At 46.4% G+C, this 18283-nt stretch overlaps 1 protein-coding gene across 1 annotated transcript in view; it reads left to right on the top strand.

The window, feature by feature from the left end:
• The window catches only part of LRP5 (LDL receptor related protein 5), a 382460-nt gene that overhangs the window by 311973 nt on the left and 52204 nt on the right, over window positions 1–18283 (top strand). Inside the window, exons 12-14 of the mRNA XM_085644789.1 lie at window positions 7618–7941; window positions 8394–8596; window positions 16845–17056. Of these exons, the coding sequence (XP_085500915.1) occupies window positions 7618–7941; window positions 8394–8596; window positions 16845–17056 (739 nt within the window). The remainder of the gene's footprint in view (window positions 1–7617; window positions 7942–8393; window positions 8597–16844; window positions 17057–18283) is intronic.

Below are 18283 nucleotides of genomic sequence, written 5' to 3'. Positions count from 1 at the left end.
TGGCTACACTTATCCACCAATAGGAGGGGATGTGACTCTTTGGCCGTTTATTCCTTGTACATGTTGTGGAAGCCGAGTCAGAGACCACTTTACCGAATGTTGGTAGATTCCAAGCTTTAGGTATCCGCATGCTTGTGTGGATGGATGTCTGCGCGGATTGCATTTTGTGTAAAAGGCCATTCAAATCTACCTTGGACATAAAATATAGTTATGTTAAAAAGTCTGCAGGGATTTTTCTAAAGGATGTGTGGGCCCAAGAACCTCACCAGTTCAACTAGTTCGGCATTTCTGTCTTTCATCAACACAGAGCACAGTATTTGTGTGTGACAACAATATGCCCAGTTGTGCACACGTCACCAGGGCTGTGTGCATTTCCAAAGCCCTTGCATGCATGCACGTGCATGCGTTCCTTTTCACGGCTACATAAACCAGAGGTGTGGTGACAAGTCTTACCTCCAGTATTTGCCACGTTCTGCTCCAGGATTCACTGTGCTGCTTTCACTTTCAGGGTTGGGACAGAAGTGTAGTTTTTTTCTTTATATATTCTCCGTGGTTGGTGTTTGGACAAATAAAGGCCCGAAAAATGTGTCATAGATGTGACTTTTTTTTGGAAAAATATTTAGTTGTAGCAACTGATTATCTCTGCAGGCCAGTCACCCAACACCCCATTTTGGCACGAATCATGCAGAGGTTACCGGCTAGACAACGTAAAGCTTTTCAAAAGAACAATTTAATATCTATCATATTACATTATAAATTAAATATTTCATGAATGTACGGCCTTCAATATCACACCAGCACTCCTAGAAACAGTATTTTTTTTAAAAACTGGAAATACTTTTTGCTCAGATAGAATTATGTTATTGCGCTCTGTTTGGTACCTCTTTTGTAACCTAAAGCTATCACCAGACCACCAGAAGTCCTCTTCTGTGCCCTTGCGTCGTTTATGGTCTCCATTTCATTTTTTTCTTGTAAAGTTTGTTGGATTCGCCTTATGGCATTTGTGTGTCGTAGTTACTGCTTTAGGTTCTTGTCTTCCCTTAATGCCTATCATTTTGCTCTCCATGTTTACTGGTTGCCTCTGTTTCCCATTGCCCATGTCCTCACCTCCTCTTGCCTGTATGGCTCTGTCTCCTCCTCTTCTACTTAGCGCCCGCCTCCTGGTTTTTCCCCCTTTCTTCACCAGTATGTTTCCCCTCTTCCAACCTGTGGTTCCCCTTCCTGTCGCCTCCATACACTGTCTCCACTACTCATCTTTGGCATTGGTGTGCTCCGTCTGCACCCACATCAGAAATCCTGGGTCTGCCTTCTTGGGACTGTCCAGATACCACGCCTCTCCATCCTCTAACGTACGGCTAACATTATTTCCGTTTCTCATCTCCTGCCCTTTCCCTGCTACCCCATATCTTCCGGTCAGACAATACACATCCGCATCATGTTATCGCCATAACTGCCCTCTTTGTTTTATTTGGGTTTGCCTTGTTGGCCATTGTTTCAGAGAATGAACGAGCCCCATATAGCATCAAAGAGCGATACTGAACATACTGTCTAAGTGATGGTTCAAGAATGACATGACGACTGTAGCATCCATTTGCATGTCACAGTCCCTAATAGTGTGAAACATCCATATACTCAAAACACAGACCCATTTTAGCCTCCATATATAAGGAATTGCACAATACATATACATGCGGTGCATATTGGAAATGCATGACATTGCTTGAAAGCAGCATGACCAGCTGACCCCAAAATGCATTTTGTTGGTAGTGGTGGCAGAGAAAAATGTTTTGGTAGCACAAGATTTGCAGGTGAGCAAGCAGCCCACTTGCTTCTGCCGCAATCGCTAATGCTTGTTAAGACCTTTTAGTATCCGGATTGATAAAAATACTCTGCCAGACAATAGCGCAGTGTCTGTTACCTCACACACTGCGCTGCAAGCCAGGCCCGTTTCTTTGTGTACAATCAGCCCATTGTTAGACTTCTCTCTGTTAACAATCTTAGGAATAACCCTACCTCCATCCTCCGCGAACAACTCAAAACAGCCTGTAGGAAGTAAAACAACCACATAAAAAACAAGAAATCCAGCTTTTTCCGCTCCGCGCTGGACAGCGCAAAAAATAGACCTAAAGAGCTCTATAGCATCATCAGGAAACAAACCTCCAAACCCGTGAACTCCTCTATACAGGCGTCCAAAGAACTCTGCGACAACTTCGCCAACTTTTTCAAGGATAAAATCAATAAGATCGAACTTGCACTCGACGCCATCAATACACACCCTACAAGAAGCACCACGTCCGGGTCGCTCGACATCTCTCCCGGTACCCCCTCCAGTTCCTGGCTCAGCTTCCGCCCCATACAAGAATCCGAGATTGTCACGCTGATCTCCACCTCCAAACCATCAGCTCATATCCTAGATCCCATTCCTCCCCTATTGACCAAAAAACTGAAGCACACCCTAGCCCCGCTTTGGTGCACAATCATAAATAGTTCCTTAAAAAATGGAGTCGTTCCAGACTGCCTTAAAAGGGGACAAGTCACACCTTTGCTGAAAAAACCCGGCCTTGACACTACGGAACTGAATAACTTTAGACCTGTTTCGAATCTCCCCCTTCTGTCCAAAACCCTCGAAAGATGCGTTCTCCAACAACTAACCCAACACCTGAACAACCTCAACCTACTGGACTCCCACCAATCTGGCTTCAGAAAAGGCTGTAGCACAGAAACAGCGATCCTCAACATCATTGACGATATCCACAGATCACTTGACTCTGACCAATGCTGCCTCCTCATACTCCTTGACCTCTCGGCAGCATTTGACACGGTAGATCACAATCTGCTCCTTAGGGCTCTCCAAGAAAGAGCCGGCCTTGGCGAAGTGGTCCTCCAATGGTTCTCCTCCTTCCTGCACAACCGTACGCAAAAAATAAAAATCAAAAACTTCACTTCCGACCTCCACCAAGTCAACAAGGGTGTCCCTCAAGGCTCGGTGCTATCCCCACAACTCTTTAACATCTACATGGAGCCTCTCTCCAAACTACTCAAAAAAGCCAACGTCCGCTTCCATCTCTACGCTGATGATACTCAGATATATTTGGAAACTACTTCCCTCAAAGACATTGAAAGACTCAATGACGTACTGAGCGATGTTCAACACTGGCTATCATGCAACCACCTTAAACTAGATCCGGACAAAACTGAGACACTCCCCATCTCGAATAAGGAAGAAAACCCCCAAATTGCCGAATGGCTAAAGGCTGTCGATGCGCTCAAAGGAAATCTCACGCTAGCAGATTCTGTCAAATCACTAGGCATCACTCTAGACCCGAAACTGAACATGACCAGACATATCAAAAATTCGGCCAAGAGCGCTTTCCTAAACCTCAGACTACTGAACAAAATAAAACCCCTCATCCCTCCCACTGATCTCAAACAGGCCACCCAAACTGGTACTGTCAAGACTGGACTATGGGAACGCAGTCCTATCTGGAATTCCAAAATCGCACCTGGCTCCCCTCAAAACAACGCTGCATGCGGCAGCCAGAATGATCACCGGTATCAAGAAATTTGACCACATTTCTCCTGCACTCAGGGAACTTAAGTGGCTTCCGGTCGAAATGCGGATTAGCTTCAGAACAGCCTGCCTCACTCATAAAGCACTACATACCGGCAAACCCGAATATCTGGCAAAAAAACTCAAAAAAGCCGGTCAGGCTAGGAATCTCAGAAGCTCAAACTCCCTTCTACTCATCCCACCAAAAACTCGAAAACAAAAAACTGCAGATCGGTCCTTCGCCGGTAGCGCTCCAAAAATCTGGAACTCTATTCCCCCCACATCAGAACGATTCCCTCCTTTGCAAAATTCAAAAGCCAACTCAAAATCTTGTTCCTCAACCGCTCCCTAGGGAGTGGATAGGATCAATCGGAGCAGCCAACTGACACTGCGCTCTGCTCCAACGCCAAGGCTCCGAAGGACTACAAAAACTTAGTCTGTCTTGCACTGTTATTGTGTCACTCTACTGTTTTGTGTTGTTGAATCTATGCAATGTTTCCTGCTGTAAAGCGCTCCGATACCCTAGGGTCAGGCCAGCGCTATAAAAAACTTCTTAAATAAATCTTCGTTTACAAAAAACACAGAACTCCACCTCTTGTCTAAGAGACTAGAGCTCAGGGTCTAACCTGGGAAGCTATCGGGCAGCTACCCTCCACCCTGGCACTGCTGAGAGAGTGCTGGGACCATGGCTACTTGCTATCCAGGCACAGCAGAGCCAGGAGTCAGTGGCTGCCAATGATTTGCCCATTGAGCCTTTCTTTGCTTGAATCTTGTTCTGATCTTGTCACATTTGCTGTCTATTTAAAGACCAAGGTCAAATGTCAGGCGCTGTCTTCTGTGGGCGCGTGTTTTCTTTTCTTCCTGCAGAGTGAGAGGATTTATGTGACTATCTTGCTGGATATTGAGAGTAGGTAAGGTTGTTTTTTTTTGTTTTTTTTTAGCACACGACAGCATTTAAATGAACTGTGCAAGTATTTCTGAATATATCCGAATTAGGAACACAGATAAAGCACATTCTTTGTTATTTCTGAAGTCTGTTGGAAACAAATACTTGAATATGGTAAAACAAACCAGTACACTAGGTGATGCAATTTTCACACATTTTCGTTTGTGCACTGTATAGGTTTATTAGTACAACTGTTTGTCTATGCAAATGCTATGGTAATTTCAATGAAAAATATGTTGTCTGTAGTGGCAGTAGGCTACCATACCATGCATACTCCGCTCTATGCCACTCTACTCTGCGCTACTCCACTTTACACCACCCCACTCCACTCTGCACCACACCACTCCACGCTATGCCTCTCTACTCTATCCTGTACCACTGTACTCTATGTCAATGCATTCTTCGCCACCATACTGTTCAACTTTTCGCCACTGCATGTACACCACTCCAGTGTAGGTCACACCAATCTACTCCCCACAACTCTACTCTGTGCCACTGTACTTTACGCCACTCTGCAACACTGCACTCTACGCCGCTGCGCTCTGTGCCAATACACTCTACGCCAATGCACTCTTACTCTGTACCATTGAACTCTATACCCCTGCACTCTACACCAATTCCCTGTTCGCCACTCTAAGCTAATTGGCACCACTGCTCTCTATGCCCCCACTCTACTCTGCTTTATTTTATGCCATTACCCTCTATGCCACTCTACGCAGCAACACTCTAACCTGCACCACTCAACTCCACTTCACTCTACTCTCAAAAAACCTACTCTATGCCACTCCACTCTGTGCCGCTCTACTCTTAATCACTGCACTCTACGCCAATGCACTCTTGTCACTGCACGCTACTCTGCATCACTGTACTCTAAGCCACTGCTATCTTCTACACTCAACACTACTGCACTCTGACACTCTACTCTGCAACACTGCAATATCCTCTACTGAACTCTACTCTGCACTACTCCACTTTGTGCCACTGCACACTGCAGGACTATACTCTACTCCACCACTCTACGCCACTGCTCTCTATGCCACTCAGCAATACTCTGCGCCACTCCATTCTGCACCACTCCACTCTATTTACCACTCAAATCTACTATGCACCTCTCTAATCTATGCCACTGTATTTCACAATGCTGCGTTGTAAGCTGCTGAATTCAATGCTACTGCACTCTATGCCACTATACTCTGCACCACTCTTGCCAAAGCACTCTACACCAGTCCATTCTACGGCACTCCAGTGTATGCCACTCTAACCAACTCCTCATAATGCCACTCCAAATCCACGACACTCTCTGCCACTCTCTACTCTTCGCCACACTCTACTCTTCGCCATTCCACTCTGACATTCCACGCAACTCTCCTCTATGTCACTAACTTTTAGCCATGCTGAACAGCAGCTACGCTGGTGTACAATATGGCTAACACATTGGTAAAGCCAATAGCTCTGGCATAGGCACGACCTATTGGCTTTGCCAATACTTGTACTTTCTCGCACTGCCTCTGGGCACATATTCCTTTGTCATTTTATCCCTTTTCCCTCCTTTGTCTGTCTCGCTCCCTTCCCCTGTCCTTCTTGCTCTTTCTGCCCCTCTTTTGCTGACTGTCTTTTTTGGTTTCTCTTTCCCTGCTGCCTCTTCCTGTGCATCCAAACATTCTACACAGAAGACAGCACGTTGTATGTGAGTTTCCACTTAAAAGATCTCGCCTACAGACCAATTTCGCTGTCTTTCTCAAATACCTAGTGTCTGAAATGCATTAAAGTATATAGATATAGTGCGCTTTTGGTCAGCTCCTTGGTCACGATTAGAAGGCTTTCTTGTTTCTTATGTCTCTGGTTCTTTTTGATTGAATAACTTGTGTCCTTCCACTGCTTAAATTCAGGGAACTATTTGTTTTTCCGGTGCTCCCTGGGAATACTTGTGTTTTCTTGCTCTCCTCCTGTGTGCTGCTTCCCCCCTACACACCCATGCTGGTCTGTGTTGCTCTCCCACACAAGCTCAAATGTTGCCACCCCTACCTCTCCCTATAACACTCTGCTTTTTTCAAAAGTAAAACTACTCCCCCACTTCTTGATATGTTCCCACCTGCCCTCACTTGTCGGTGGAGCTGTATAATGGCTCCTACCAACATACCCACCCACCCCACTGCATTCCATGTATCCACCACTCCATCCTGTATTTGGTTTTCTTTTTAGGAGGGTCCAGCAGTTGCATTTTGCTACCAGGCTGTTCATTTTTGTAAATGTGCTTTCTTGCACGATATATGTACTTTTTAATTTACCGCTCCAAGATGGACGCCCGCTATTGTGAAATAGTAAATAATGAAATTAAAAGGCACAAAATGACCACCACATCATGACATACGTAGGTACATGTATGTTGATACACGTCATCACACACATCAAAACACCCCACCACCCCACACCGTTGAATGGCTATAACTATTTTTGTTGATGCTGAACAGCATCAGTAAAAAAGCATTGGCAAAGCTATTGGTTCTGCGTTGGCAAAGCCATATAGCGAGACCGATTGGCGCTCTATATATATATATATATATATATCTCCAATCCAAAGGCCCCTCACGCAACATGAAGAACCGGGCACACACACAGGATCGTTTTCAAACCAGCAGATTTATTGGAAATGGCATGATGCATTTCGGAGTTATTCCTTCGTCAGATGCCTTTTCCCGACTGAAAAGTGCCGCCGGAATCCAATTCAAAAAGGTGCCTGCTTTGCTCTGATAGGCTCAGCGACCAGGTGCGTGTGGTGGAGATTAGAGCACATTAGGTAAGTACACTCCCCCATGTGGGTGGCGCTCTCCTTCCCACCTCCTGCACCTGTGTCAGGCAACTCTCTGCTGGCCCCACAATAATATACATACATATACATACATCGTTCCTGGCAGATATTGTTAGGTCCACTATCCTACTCTTCCCTTCTGGCTCCCACTCTTCTCCAAGTTGACCCTCTTTGCCGACTGAGTCTTATTTATCCATTCTCCATTTTCTTTGTACTCTCTTGCACTTTGTATAAACCCCATGTAAAATAAAAATGTGTTCCTTGTCTTTTTTGTATCCTAAACTAATTGTTTACGCTCTCCTTCAAATGCAGGTCAAGAGAGGGGCATCATCGCTGACGACCTGCCACATCCATTCGGCCTAACCCAGTACAGCGACTTCATCTACTGGACAGATTGGAACCTGCACAGCATCGAGAGGGCCGACAAAACCAATGGGAAAAACCGCACTGTGATACAAGAGCACTTGGACTTTGTCATGGACATTCTGGTCTTCCACTCCTCGCGCCAGGATGGGCTTAATGAGTGCATGCAGAACAATGGCCACTGTGGCCAGCTGTGCCTGGCCATCCCCAATGGTTACCGCTGTGCCTGTGCCTCTCATTACACACTGGACGCCAACAGTAGGAACTGCAGCTGTACGTATTTCTCTCCTTGTTGCTTATTTACATAGATATTCACCCATGACGGGTAGTTCTGGACTAAAAGGCCTAACAGTCCTTCCTTTTATTTGTCTGCCAGAAACACGGTAGACTCTGCATAGTCTCCAGTTTTGACTTAACTTCCATAGCAGCACCCCTCTTTGCCTGTCCCGGTGCAGATCACCTTTTTCAGCTTTATTTGTCAATAGAACTTCCTTGTGTCACTCCTGAACTTCCTCTGCCAAGTTTGTGTCATTCGAGAGGATTCACTGCCAAGTTTTATGTTAGATTGCTTTGTACGTCTTGCACAGGCAACTGCTTCAAGATGGGGCAAGGGAACTGATGGAGTGATAGCACTAGCGTAGGTGACTAGAATTATCCCTCTTGCTCAGTGTGCCTACTGCTGTAAACGAGTCATTCAATGCTCTTAAACGTCTCCTTTATTCTAGCACCCAGCAGCTTCCTGCTGTTCAGCCAGAAGGCAGCCATCAGCCGAATGGTTCTTGATGAGCAACAGAGCCCTGACATGATTCTCCCTATCCATGGACTCCGCAACGTAAAGGCCATTGACTACGACCCTCTGGACAAGCTCATCTACTGGGTGGATGGGCGGCAGAACATGATCAAGAGAGCGAAAGATGACGGCACTCAGGCAAGTCTGATTCACAATGTGTATTTGTGCAAATAATACAACATGCTATTGTCATAATATGTTTGAGGGGTGTATGTGTCACTCCAACTTATTATAACCAACTAAGTGCGAGGACGTTTCTCTCAGTATGAGTGAGTTCTGGATAACTGGGAAGTGTCTGTTTGGTCATGGGGTGCTGCCTACTCCCACTTGTGTACATATAACATTGCACTTCAGTTAATAACCAAGTTAAGTTCTTGGTTCACTGGTCTGTCCCATGATGGCTAGGCTAGGCCGAGCAGTTAAAGTTTACTCAAGGATGTTGTGGATTCGGAACTCAGTTACAGTAAAGCAGAGAAATCACCCACAGAAAACTCGATGTCCCATCAGAACTATTTCTTTAAAAAAGCGAAGAAAAAGAGAATTCGTCCTTAAGATTATCAACACAACAAACCAGATGTCTTTAGCTTCTTCAGAATGCTGAGCTGTAGCCGCCACTACACACACACCACACTCACACCATTCTCTCTTCTCTCTCTCTCTCTCCCCTCTCTTTCTCTCTCTCCTCTCCCCCTCTTCCTCTCTCCCCTTTTCTCCCCCTCTCTTCTCTCTCCCCCCTTTCTCTCTCTCTCTCTCTCTCTCTCTCTCTCTCTCTCTCTCTCTCTCTCTCTCTCTCTATCTCTCTCTCTCTCTCTCTCTCTATCTCTCTCTATCTATCTCTCTCTATCTCTCTCTCTCTCTCTCTCTCTCTCTCTCTCTCTCTCTCTCTCTCTCTCTCTCTCTCTCTCTCTCTCTCTCTCTCTCTCTCTCTCTCTCTCTCTCTCTCTCTCTCTCTCTCTCTCTCTCTCTCTCTCTCTCTCTCTCTCTCTCTCTCTCTCTCTCTCTCTCTCTCTCTCTCTCTCTCTCTCTCTCTCTCTCTCTCTCTCTCTCTCTCTCTCCCCCCCCAGAAACCTTAAGCGGAATGTGGCTGAATACCTCCATGAAGATATACAGAGAGAAGTGCCAGGCAGCAAACCCAGTTGAGTCAGTCCTTTGTGGCCATGTGGAACACTGGGCTCAATTTCTGTTTTCCTTTTGTGTCTGCCTGTGCCTTGTTTTTTCCCTCCTTTTTCTCCCAATTGTTTTGTTCTCTTCTTTTTCTCACGCTTGTTGTGCCGCTGCCTGTTTTCCACCTCCCGCCAGCCCCGCTCACTGCCACCCACCGCCCCCCATCCTTCCTTGACCTACTTATTGGAGGCCGCAGTGCGACCACATTGAGCAAGTCCCGGGCCCAGATCTCACTGTTGGCCCCAGAACAGCCAGATTCTTGCCCTCCTTGTGCCTCTGCCACGTTTGTTTCCCTCCTTTTTCTCCCACTTGTTTTGTTTCCTCCTTTTTCTCTCCGTTAGTTTTGTTTCCTCCTTTTTCTCCCGCTAGTTTTGGCGTTGCCCGTTTCCCACCTCCTGCCATCCCCATCCACCGCCACCCCTGCCTCTCCCTCCACCCAACCTACTTAATGGAGACAGCAGCGCAACCCCATTGAGCAGTTCCGAGGCCCAGGTCTCTCTCTTGCTGTTGGCCCCTAAGCCGCCCGATTCTTGCCCTCCTTGTGTCTTTTTTTTTTCCCCCATTCTTCTGATCTTTGCCTTTGCCCTTTTCCTGTTTGTGCCTGCCTGCCTGTACCTCGTTTTGTCCCCTTCTTTTTCTCCTGCTTGTTTTGTTCCCTCATTTTTCTCCTGCTTGTTTTGACGCTGCTCGTTTCCAGGCGGCTCCAGCCAATGCCACCCAGCTCCCCTGCCTTCTCCTAGGACCTACTTAATGGAGGCCACAGCGCGGCTGCGCTTCTGGCACGCCAAAGGCAATCGTGTGCACCAGACAGTGCCTGGACTGCACCGAGTGCCAAGAACCCTCGTTCTCTTACATCCCACAGATATACCGCTGCTGAACTCCGAGCCCTGGACCACGTATGCTACGACAACCACTACTGCCGCACCTCCCCACAATCTACGGTAGGAATTTTCATTGCCACAGCAACATCTGACGGTTACAAGCTCACATACCGAGACCGCACCAACAGATCCGGAGGAGGGATCACCATCATCCACATAGAAAACATCCACTTCACCACCAAGACAGAAGACACCATCCAGACCATGGAACATCTCAACTGCACACTCCAAACAGATGGAAAAAGCCACCATCAGAGACATCCTCACTTACAGACCACCTGGACCACGCCCCAGATTCTACCCCGTCATCCCTGACTTCATCGCCCATCTCTCCATTGACTCCAAAGACTACATCTTCTTCAGAGATCTGAACTTCCACCTCGGCGACCTCAACAATACCAACACCGCCAGCCCACTCGACAGCATGAATAAAATCGGACCCCCCCCCCCCCAACTCGTCACTGACCCCACCCACAACGCAGGACACACATTGGACTAAATCTTCACCTCCAGCAACGGGGTCAAGTACTGCCACGTCACCGAACTCACCTGAACCAACCACTCCATTGTACACTTCAACATCTCCAGCTCCCACACCTTCACCACCGAGCCACCCAGCGCCCCACACCGCAGTTGTAGCAAAGTATTGGATTGTAAATATATGACTCCTTCAACACATCATTCCCTAATATTGCATCTACCCCTGGACCAAGCTGTCAAAAACGTCAACTTCTCGATCACCAACTGTTTTGAGCACATCAAGACTAGTTGACACAGGAGATCCAACAACCAGGCAAGATGGTACACCAAGGAACTGAAAATAGGGAAACGCCACTGCAAGAAACTGGAAAGAAGATGGAGCACAAGCAAGGACATGCCAGACAGGACCATCATCAAGGCCTCCCTCAACCTCTACCACTAGCGACTGAGATAGATGGAGAGGAAATCCCTAGTCGTCCACATCAAGTCCAGTTTCCAACCACAACAAAGAGCTATTCAGAATAGTCAAGAGAATCCGCCAACCCCATAGCCACAGAAAACAACATCACCCCTCTAAAGATCTATGCGACAGTCACTGACTTTTTCCATAACAAAATCAACACCATCTATAAATTTATATGAACTTCGAACCCCACCCAAAGTCCTCAGATTACCTTCACACACTCACCAAAATCAACACGGACCACCAACTTTACACATGGAACCAGCTCTCCCCCCCCCCCCCCCACCCCATCCCTCAGACCCCACCACCATCATGAACTCAGGAGTCCCCACGATCCCCTTCTCAGACCACATTTTCAACCTTGTAATCTGTAGGATCAGCAGCGAGCTTGCCACCCTCTTCAACTCATCACATTCCACAGCCACCTTTCACGAAGACTGGAAAGATGCAGAAATCAAAACATTCTCCAAGAAACCGTCCCCCCGACTCGGGTAAACGTAAAAACTACTGCCTCATCTCCCTTTCCCTGCCAAAATCCTGGAAAAAGCCATTAACCAACAACTCACAAAGTATCTGGGTCAGAACCTTCTCCTAGACACCTCCAAATGTGCAACCCCAGCACAGAGGCTGCTTGATCCCACCCTCGATCATCCTTGACCTCTCATCAGCCTTTGACACCGTAGTTTATCACACCCTGATCAGAAGACTGCATCACATCGATATCCACCCTCAGGTTGATCGCATCCTTCCTCACTAGAAGAACGCAGAAAGTCTGCCTTCCTCCATTCACCTCCAAACCCAAGGACATAATCTGCGATGTCCCTTAGGGATCCTCCTTCAGCCCCACTCTCTTCAGCACCTACATGGCCCCCTTGGCTAACCTAGTCAGATTCCACGGACTAATCATCATATGCTATGCAGACCACACCAGCTCATCCTTTTACTCTCAAAAGATCCATCCAACACAAGAACCAACTTCCACAGGTGCATGACTAGCGGTGCCTACTGGATGAAGGACAACTGCCCGAAGCTCAACACGGACAAAACGGTCTGTGCTGCTGTTCAGCAACACCACCACCCAGTGGAAAGACTTCTGGTGGCGCTCGAACTAGGACCACCACCCAAACCGACCGACCACACCAGAAACTTTGTTATACTCCTGGACAGTAAACTGATCATGAAGTCCCAGATCAACACAGTCACCTCTGCCTGCTTTCGCACACTTCAAATGTTATGTAAAGCCTTCAAATGGCTCTTCCTGAACACCAGGCGCACCGTCTCTCAGGCCCTAGTCACCAGCCGATTAGACTACAGCAACACACTCTACGCTGGGATCACCACACACCTGCTGCAGAGAATTCCAGACCATACAGAACTCCACTGCCAAACGCCTCCTCGACCTTCCCAAACAAACCCACATTACCCACCACCTCAGAAAATTCCACTAGCTCCCCATACAGAAGAGATGCCAATTCATGCTGATTGTCCACACCTACAAATGCCCTGCACAACCAAGGACCAGCCTTACATCAACCATTGCCTGAATTTCCACCACCCTACCAGACAATTACGCTCCACCTCCCTCTCATTCCTCCAATGTAACAGTGGAGGATGCTCTGTTTCCTACCTGGTGGGAAAAGCCTGGGACGACCTCCCTCTGCATCCATGCACCTCCACCTCTCCACTGGAATTCCGAAGAGCACTCAAGACCTGACTGTTCGATTGAGTCACCTGAACCATCATGACCGTCAAGCGCCTGGCTACCCTCTCGGGAGATTAGCTGTGCTCTATAAATCCACTTGTTGAATGGTTGATTTCTTTATTGACTACAGCCAGAAACCACAATGGTGTGAAACCACTGTGGGATCTCAGGGGCCCAGATTCAGTGCTGCTTCAGGCACAAGGAAGCCACAAATGACATTTTGTGCAGAGAGACCACTATTTTGTACTGCTTGCTGTATGTCTTTACAGAGGGCACCCGTAATAGTCCACCAGTCTCTATACACACCACTTAGCTTATACACACACAACCATTTTACTATTCGGGGTGGGTGTAACTCACTTAATTTGTGTAGCATAAGCATGCGGAAAACCCCCAAAATTCCAGAAGATTACATAGAATTACGCAAGGAGAGTAATTCTGATTTAGAGCAGAAATGGCCCTTCACGCCCAAAATGGTGGGTAGGGTGCATTTTCCACTAAGAAATCACGCTAAATACAACAGAGCATGAATAGAGTGTGCAAGCAGGCGCTCACAAAACGTGCACATGCGGTAGGATTTTTCTTCCACTTTACTCCTAGCATTTAGTGATAGTTTATCACAAAATGCACCCTCACAAAGACGCAAGTATACAGTTTGCACAAAGAAAATTGCGCTAAATGCAATAGAACAAAAATAACAGTGCGAGCAGCCTCTTGCACTTGCTAAATGTACTTTTGCAATGGGAATGTTTTTCCCCAAATTGCTCAATTATTCGAGCATGTGTAATTGCATTAGTATAGGTAATTCCACATCAAAAAGTAATGTGGAATTACCAAAATTACTCCAGCATAATTTAAATTCCGCCCAGGCCTAGTTAATATGAGACACAATACCAAGAATACACTTGTGGGAGTAAAGCAGTATAGTTCCGGAGGTCTGAGTGAAACTTGTTAGGTAGGTTCAAGGTACACATTTCAAAAACAAGGACTTAACTATCGATTCAGCAAGCTAGTTTGAAACTGCAGAGTCCCCCTCGACTATGGATATGGGAATGCTTTTGATCCACACGGGTCACAAAGCATGGTCTTTGTTGGAGAAAAGCAAAAGAAAACACTGAGAACCTTTTGTGGAATTGATGACTGGTGACTTTAGTGAAGGGAAAAGCAACGCTCAGACCATGCAAATTAGGTTTGAACCAGTGCATTGATGGGATAGGTCTCCGTGGCATGCGAGCACAGAGCTCCCCACAGCCAGCCAAAAGAAGCTTTGGATGGAAACAGTGACCTCGGTGTATTTCTTAAAACGATAGATATTCATATTTATTTCACGTTCATTGTGTGTTTGCGTTTCAGATGCAGTTATTCTTAAACTAGGGTGAGTTGACAATAATCCCCTGCAAAGCGCCTGTAACTGTTGCTTCACAAACTCTGGAAGAGATGATGCTGATTTGGGTTAAGTTATTAAAACCTTCGAGTCTTGCCCTGCAAAGAGGTTAGATTTACAGGTGCAAAAGGAGGCGCTAGATTCTTTACAGTGAAAATCCTGTGCAGCTTATGTGGGTTTATCCATTTCCACTGCTTCGGCTTACTTCCCTCTTCTAGCCCGTTGAACTTAACTTGGCCAAGCAGAAGTTTGGAATGTATTAGTGTAATGTAGTTTATTGTCCCATACGTGCTGTAACGCAACTACAGCAAGTAGACTGAAATGACCATATGCCCTAAATATTAAACGGAAAAAAAAATCAAGAGAGGACACATAGATAACTAGGGTCTTAAGAGTGATGAAGACTGGGGGCTGGTTAATAGCACTCAATCGTAGTGTCGTTGGTGAATATAAAAAAAACAAGAGGGCACACTGCCCACTATAATGTACAGTAAAAGAGATGGCTGATGTGGACTGACAAAGGATTGTGCTGTTTCTCGGGGTTCTTAATTTAGCTAAAGTAAGCTGCTTATGGCATTACAGTCCTACACAGTTTTCAGTAGTAATAATCCTTTTTGGAGTATTTAAAAACCCACATTTTGGAGTAAGGTGCTTCCTGGGGCTGGTCTTTGTGCCTTGGGTTTGCTACTGTTTTCACGTAGGAGTTGGTACTTGTTTGTCCATTTAGCAGGTTGCCTTTCTCCATCTTCAGCGTTTGCTGTGGGACTCTATGGCATATGAGAGAGGATTTTAGTGCTGAAAATTTCTAACGCAAGGCTCGAAGACTTTAGTGGACTGTGGAAAAACACAACACACTAGTAGGTGTACACTTAGGTCTCGTTGATTTTCCAGCAGGCAGTTACTAGCCCTAGTTGGGGCGCTTGTCTACATGGGTAGTACGCTCCAATGTGTAGGGTGTGTGGGCAGAAGGATTTGGTCTTTGTTTTGATCCTATGCGGTAAATATTTCAATGCCGTGTGTGATGACCACCAAGGAGCGTCTCTTGTGCAAGGAGATGCAGAGCTTAGTGTGATGGACGATGAAGTGGCCGTGTGTGATGACCACCAAGGAGCGTCTCTTGTGCAAGGAGATGCAGAGCTTAGTGTGATGGACGATGAAGTGTGAGAGGCACGCGGATTATGGTTTTGACGCTGTTGCCTTATGGTTAACGGACAACGGATGCGTTTCCCTTTTAAGTTGATCGTGATCTTTGTCAGTAACAGTGTAGAAAGCAGGGGCTCAGAATTCTCCCCACGCTATAAGGATTTTGGGGATAGTGAGCAGGAGCGCTTTCTTTTCCTTAGTGCTAACCCAAAGATGGGCTTACAGATGAATCACTCAAGATGCCAGGCCCTGCCAGCCTGCCACCACGAAGCCACATATCTGAATGTCAATCTCTAAAAGAACTGTCTAGGCTGGACGAGGGAACAGCATAGGATGAAGTTGCTATTATTAGTGAAAAGAAGGCATGCGGAGTCATATAATACAGGATAAGGAGAGTAAACAGCTGGAAGTTTGTCACGTAAATACTATTAGGTCATTGGTTTCCAGCACTTAAATACAGTTTATTAACTTCGTGCCGATGAGGCCCAAATATGATCATGTAGATGGAGTTTATTACTAAGAGAATAGACTGAAAGGGATACGTCTTCTACTGCCTCTTGGACATCTGTGTGTGGTTTGGGAATCATCTGCTTTGTCTCATCCTCTGATTTCATCCATAATCTTATATTCTTGTTTGGTTGGTGGTCATCGGGTAGTGCAATTATTTTAGCCTCATTTCTACACTTCTACAGTTTACTGTTTTTCCCTCTTCTACTCTCCCCTTCCAGGTTATTGGCAATATAAGATTGGTTCTTGCTCTAATGTCACTTCTGGAATACAGACCAGTACATAAATGACACTGTGCGCTTTGCTGCTCCCACTGTTACTTTGAAAATTTCCCCATCTGAGGATACAGCACAGAAATGTTTAGAGGCAAGGCCGGTTTGTGGCACATTGTCAGCACCGTAGATGTAAAGTTAACTGACATGCTGTACAGGTAGCCTTTTTACAATGAAATCAGTGCTTTCAGGAAAACTGCTGTCACCCTGCTTAAGCATGAGAGCCTGGGCTCTGAATGTGGTCACCTGACGGACAACATCACTCCCTTCTCCATGGAAGTTAAATGCAGCAGTAGGATGTTCCATGAGAGGGACAGAATTAACTTGCTAGAATACCAGACTGTTTAGCGTGAGGTTTTACCCTGTCACTTGTTTCCTCCTTATTTGTAGGCGCTAGTGGTGGTAACCTCACCAAACCAAAGCCAGAACACGGAGAAGCTGCCCTATGACCTGAGCATCGACATGTACAGCCACACATTGTACTGGACTTGTGAACTCACAAACACAATCAACGTTCACAAGTTAAACAAGGAGTCCATTGGAGTGGTGCTGCGGGGTGAAACTGATAAGCCCAGAGCCATCGCTGTCAATGCGGAACGCGGGTGAGAACATCTTCCATGGTCCAAGAGTGTATGAATGTAACTGTGAGCTACTTTGTATGTGTGCTGCATGTACTGAACTTCAATTTTAGGTTATTAATGTATAAATGTAAGTGGTAAGCACAACTTCACTGTCTGCTGGCTGCATGCAGCCATCCTGGTGTTACACCAATCTACAGTCCTGCGGTCCCCTAAATCCTTTCTGCAAGTGTCTGTTCTGTGCCGAGATCCCTTAGTATACACCAATATTGTTAGGATTGCACTTTGCTCTTTGCTAGACTATCGGACTGTACACTAGCACTGAGCAGGAGTGCGCTCAAACCACATCACAAATCCCTTGGATTTGATTGCTGTAGACTCAACGTTATGGATTGTCAATATCAGAGAAATGTGTATACTTGCTTATACTATGTTTTGAAATGACTACATTTTGTGAACTGGGGAACCCCGTCTTATATACCGACGCATCAAGTGGAGTATGTATTTAGTTAATTTCAGTTCATGCTTGAAGTACACTGTTTTAAGAGCCACGATTATAACTCTGTGAGAAAGTGCCATCTTTCTTGCATGGTATGCCCCCACTTTTTGCTGAATGTACTTTGACTGAGTGTGCCCTGGACTCCTGCCAATCAGGTGCCAAGGGCCTATGTTCCTTCCCTAAACACACAAAACCCAAATTGACAAACCCTGGCCACATGTCAGCCCCTGGTAAATTGTACCCTAGGTACCCAGGGCCTTGTGACCAGGGAAGGCCTCTAAGGGCTGCAGCACTCATTGTGCCACCCTTAGAGGCCCTGTACCCTTACACACACACACACACACACACACACACACTGCCCTTGCAGGCTGGGTGTCTGGGTGCAAGACAAAACAAAGAGTCGACATGGCACACATCCCTGTGTGCCATGCCCATCACCTACACTGCCATGGCATATATCAGCCACCCCTCTAGCTGGGTGCCCTATGCCAATGGTGTGGGCACAGGAGCAGGAGCCCTGTGACCCTACAGTACCCAGGTCCATTCCTGGGCACTGTAAGTGCAGTGCTGCCATTTAAGAGTACATGGTGCTGAGAGCTCGTCAAACACGAACTCCACAGCACCATAATGGTAACACTGAAGACTGAGAAGTTTGGTATCAAACTTCTCAGCACATTAAACCCACACTGATGCCAGTGTGGGATTTAATGTACCAAGCACCCCAGAGGGCATCTTAGAGATGCACCCTAAAG

Source organism: Triturus cristatus, chromosome 3_1 (genome assembly GCF_964204655.1).
Source record: "Triturus cristatus chromosome 3_1, aTriCri1.1, whole genome shotgun sequence".
NCBI lineage: Eukaryota > Metazoa > Chordata > Amphibia > Caudata > Salamandridae > Triturus > Triturus cristatus.
The sequence above is the reverse complement of the archived record's forward strand: the minus strand, read 5'-3'. Positions and strand labels throughout refer to the sequence as shown.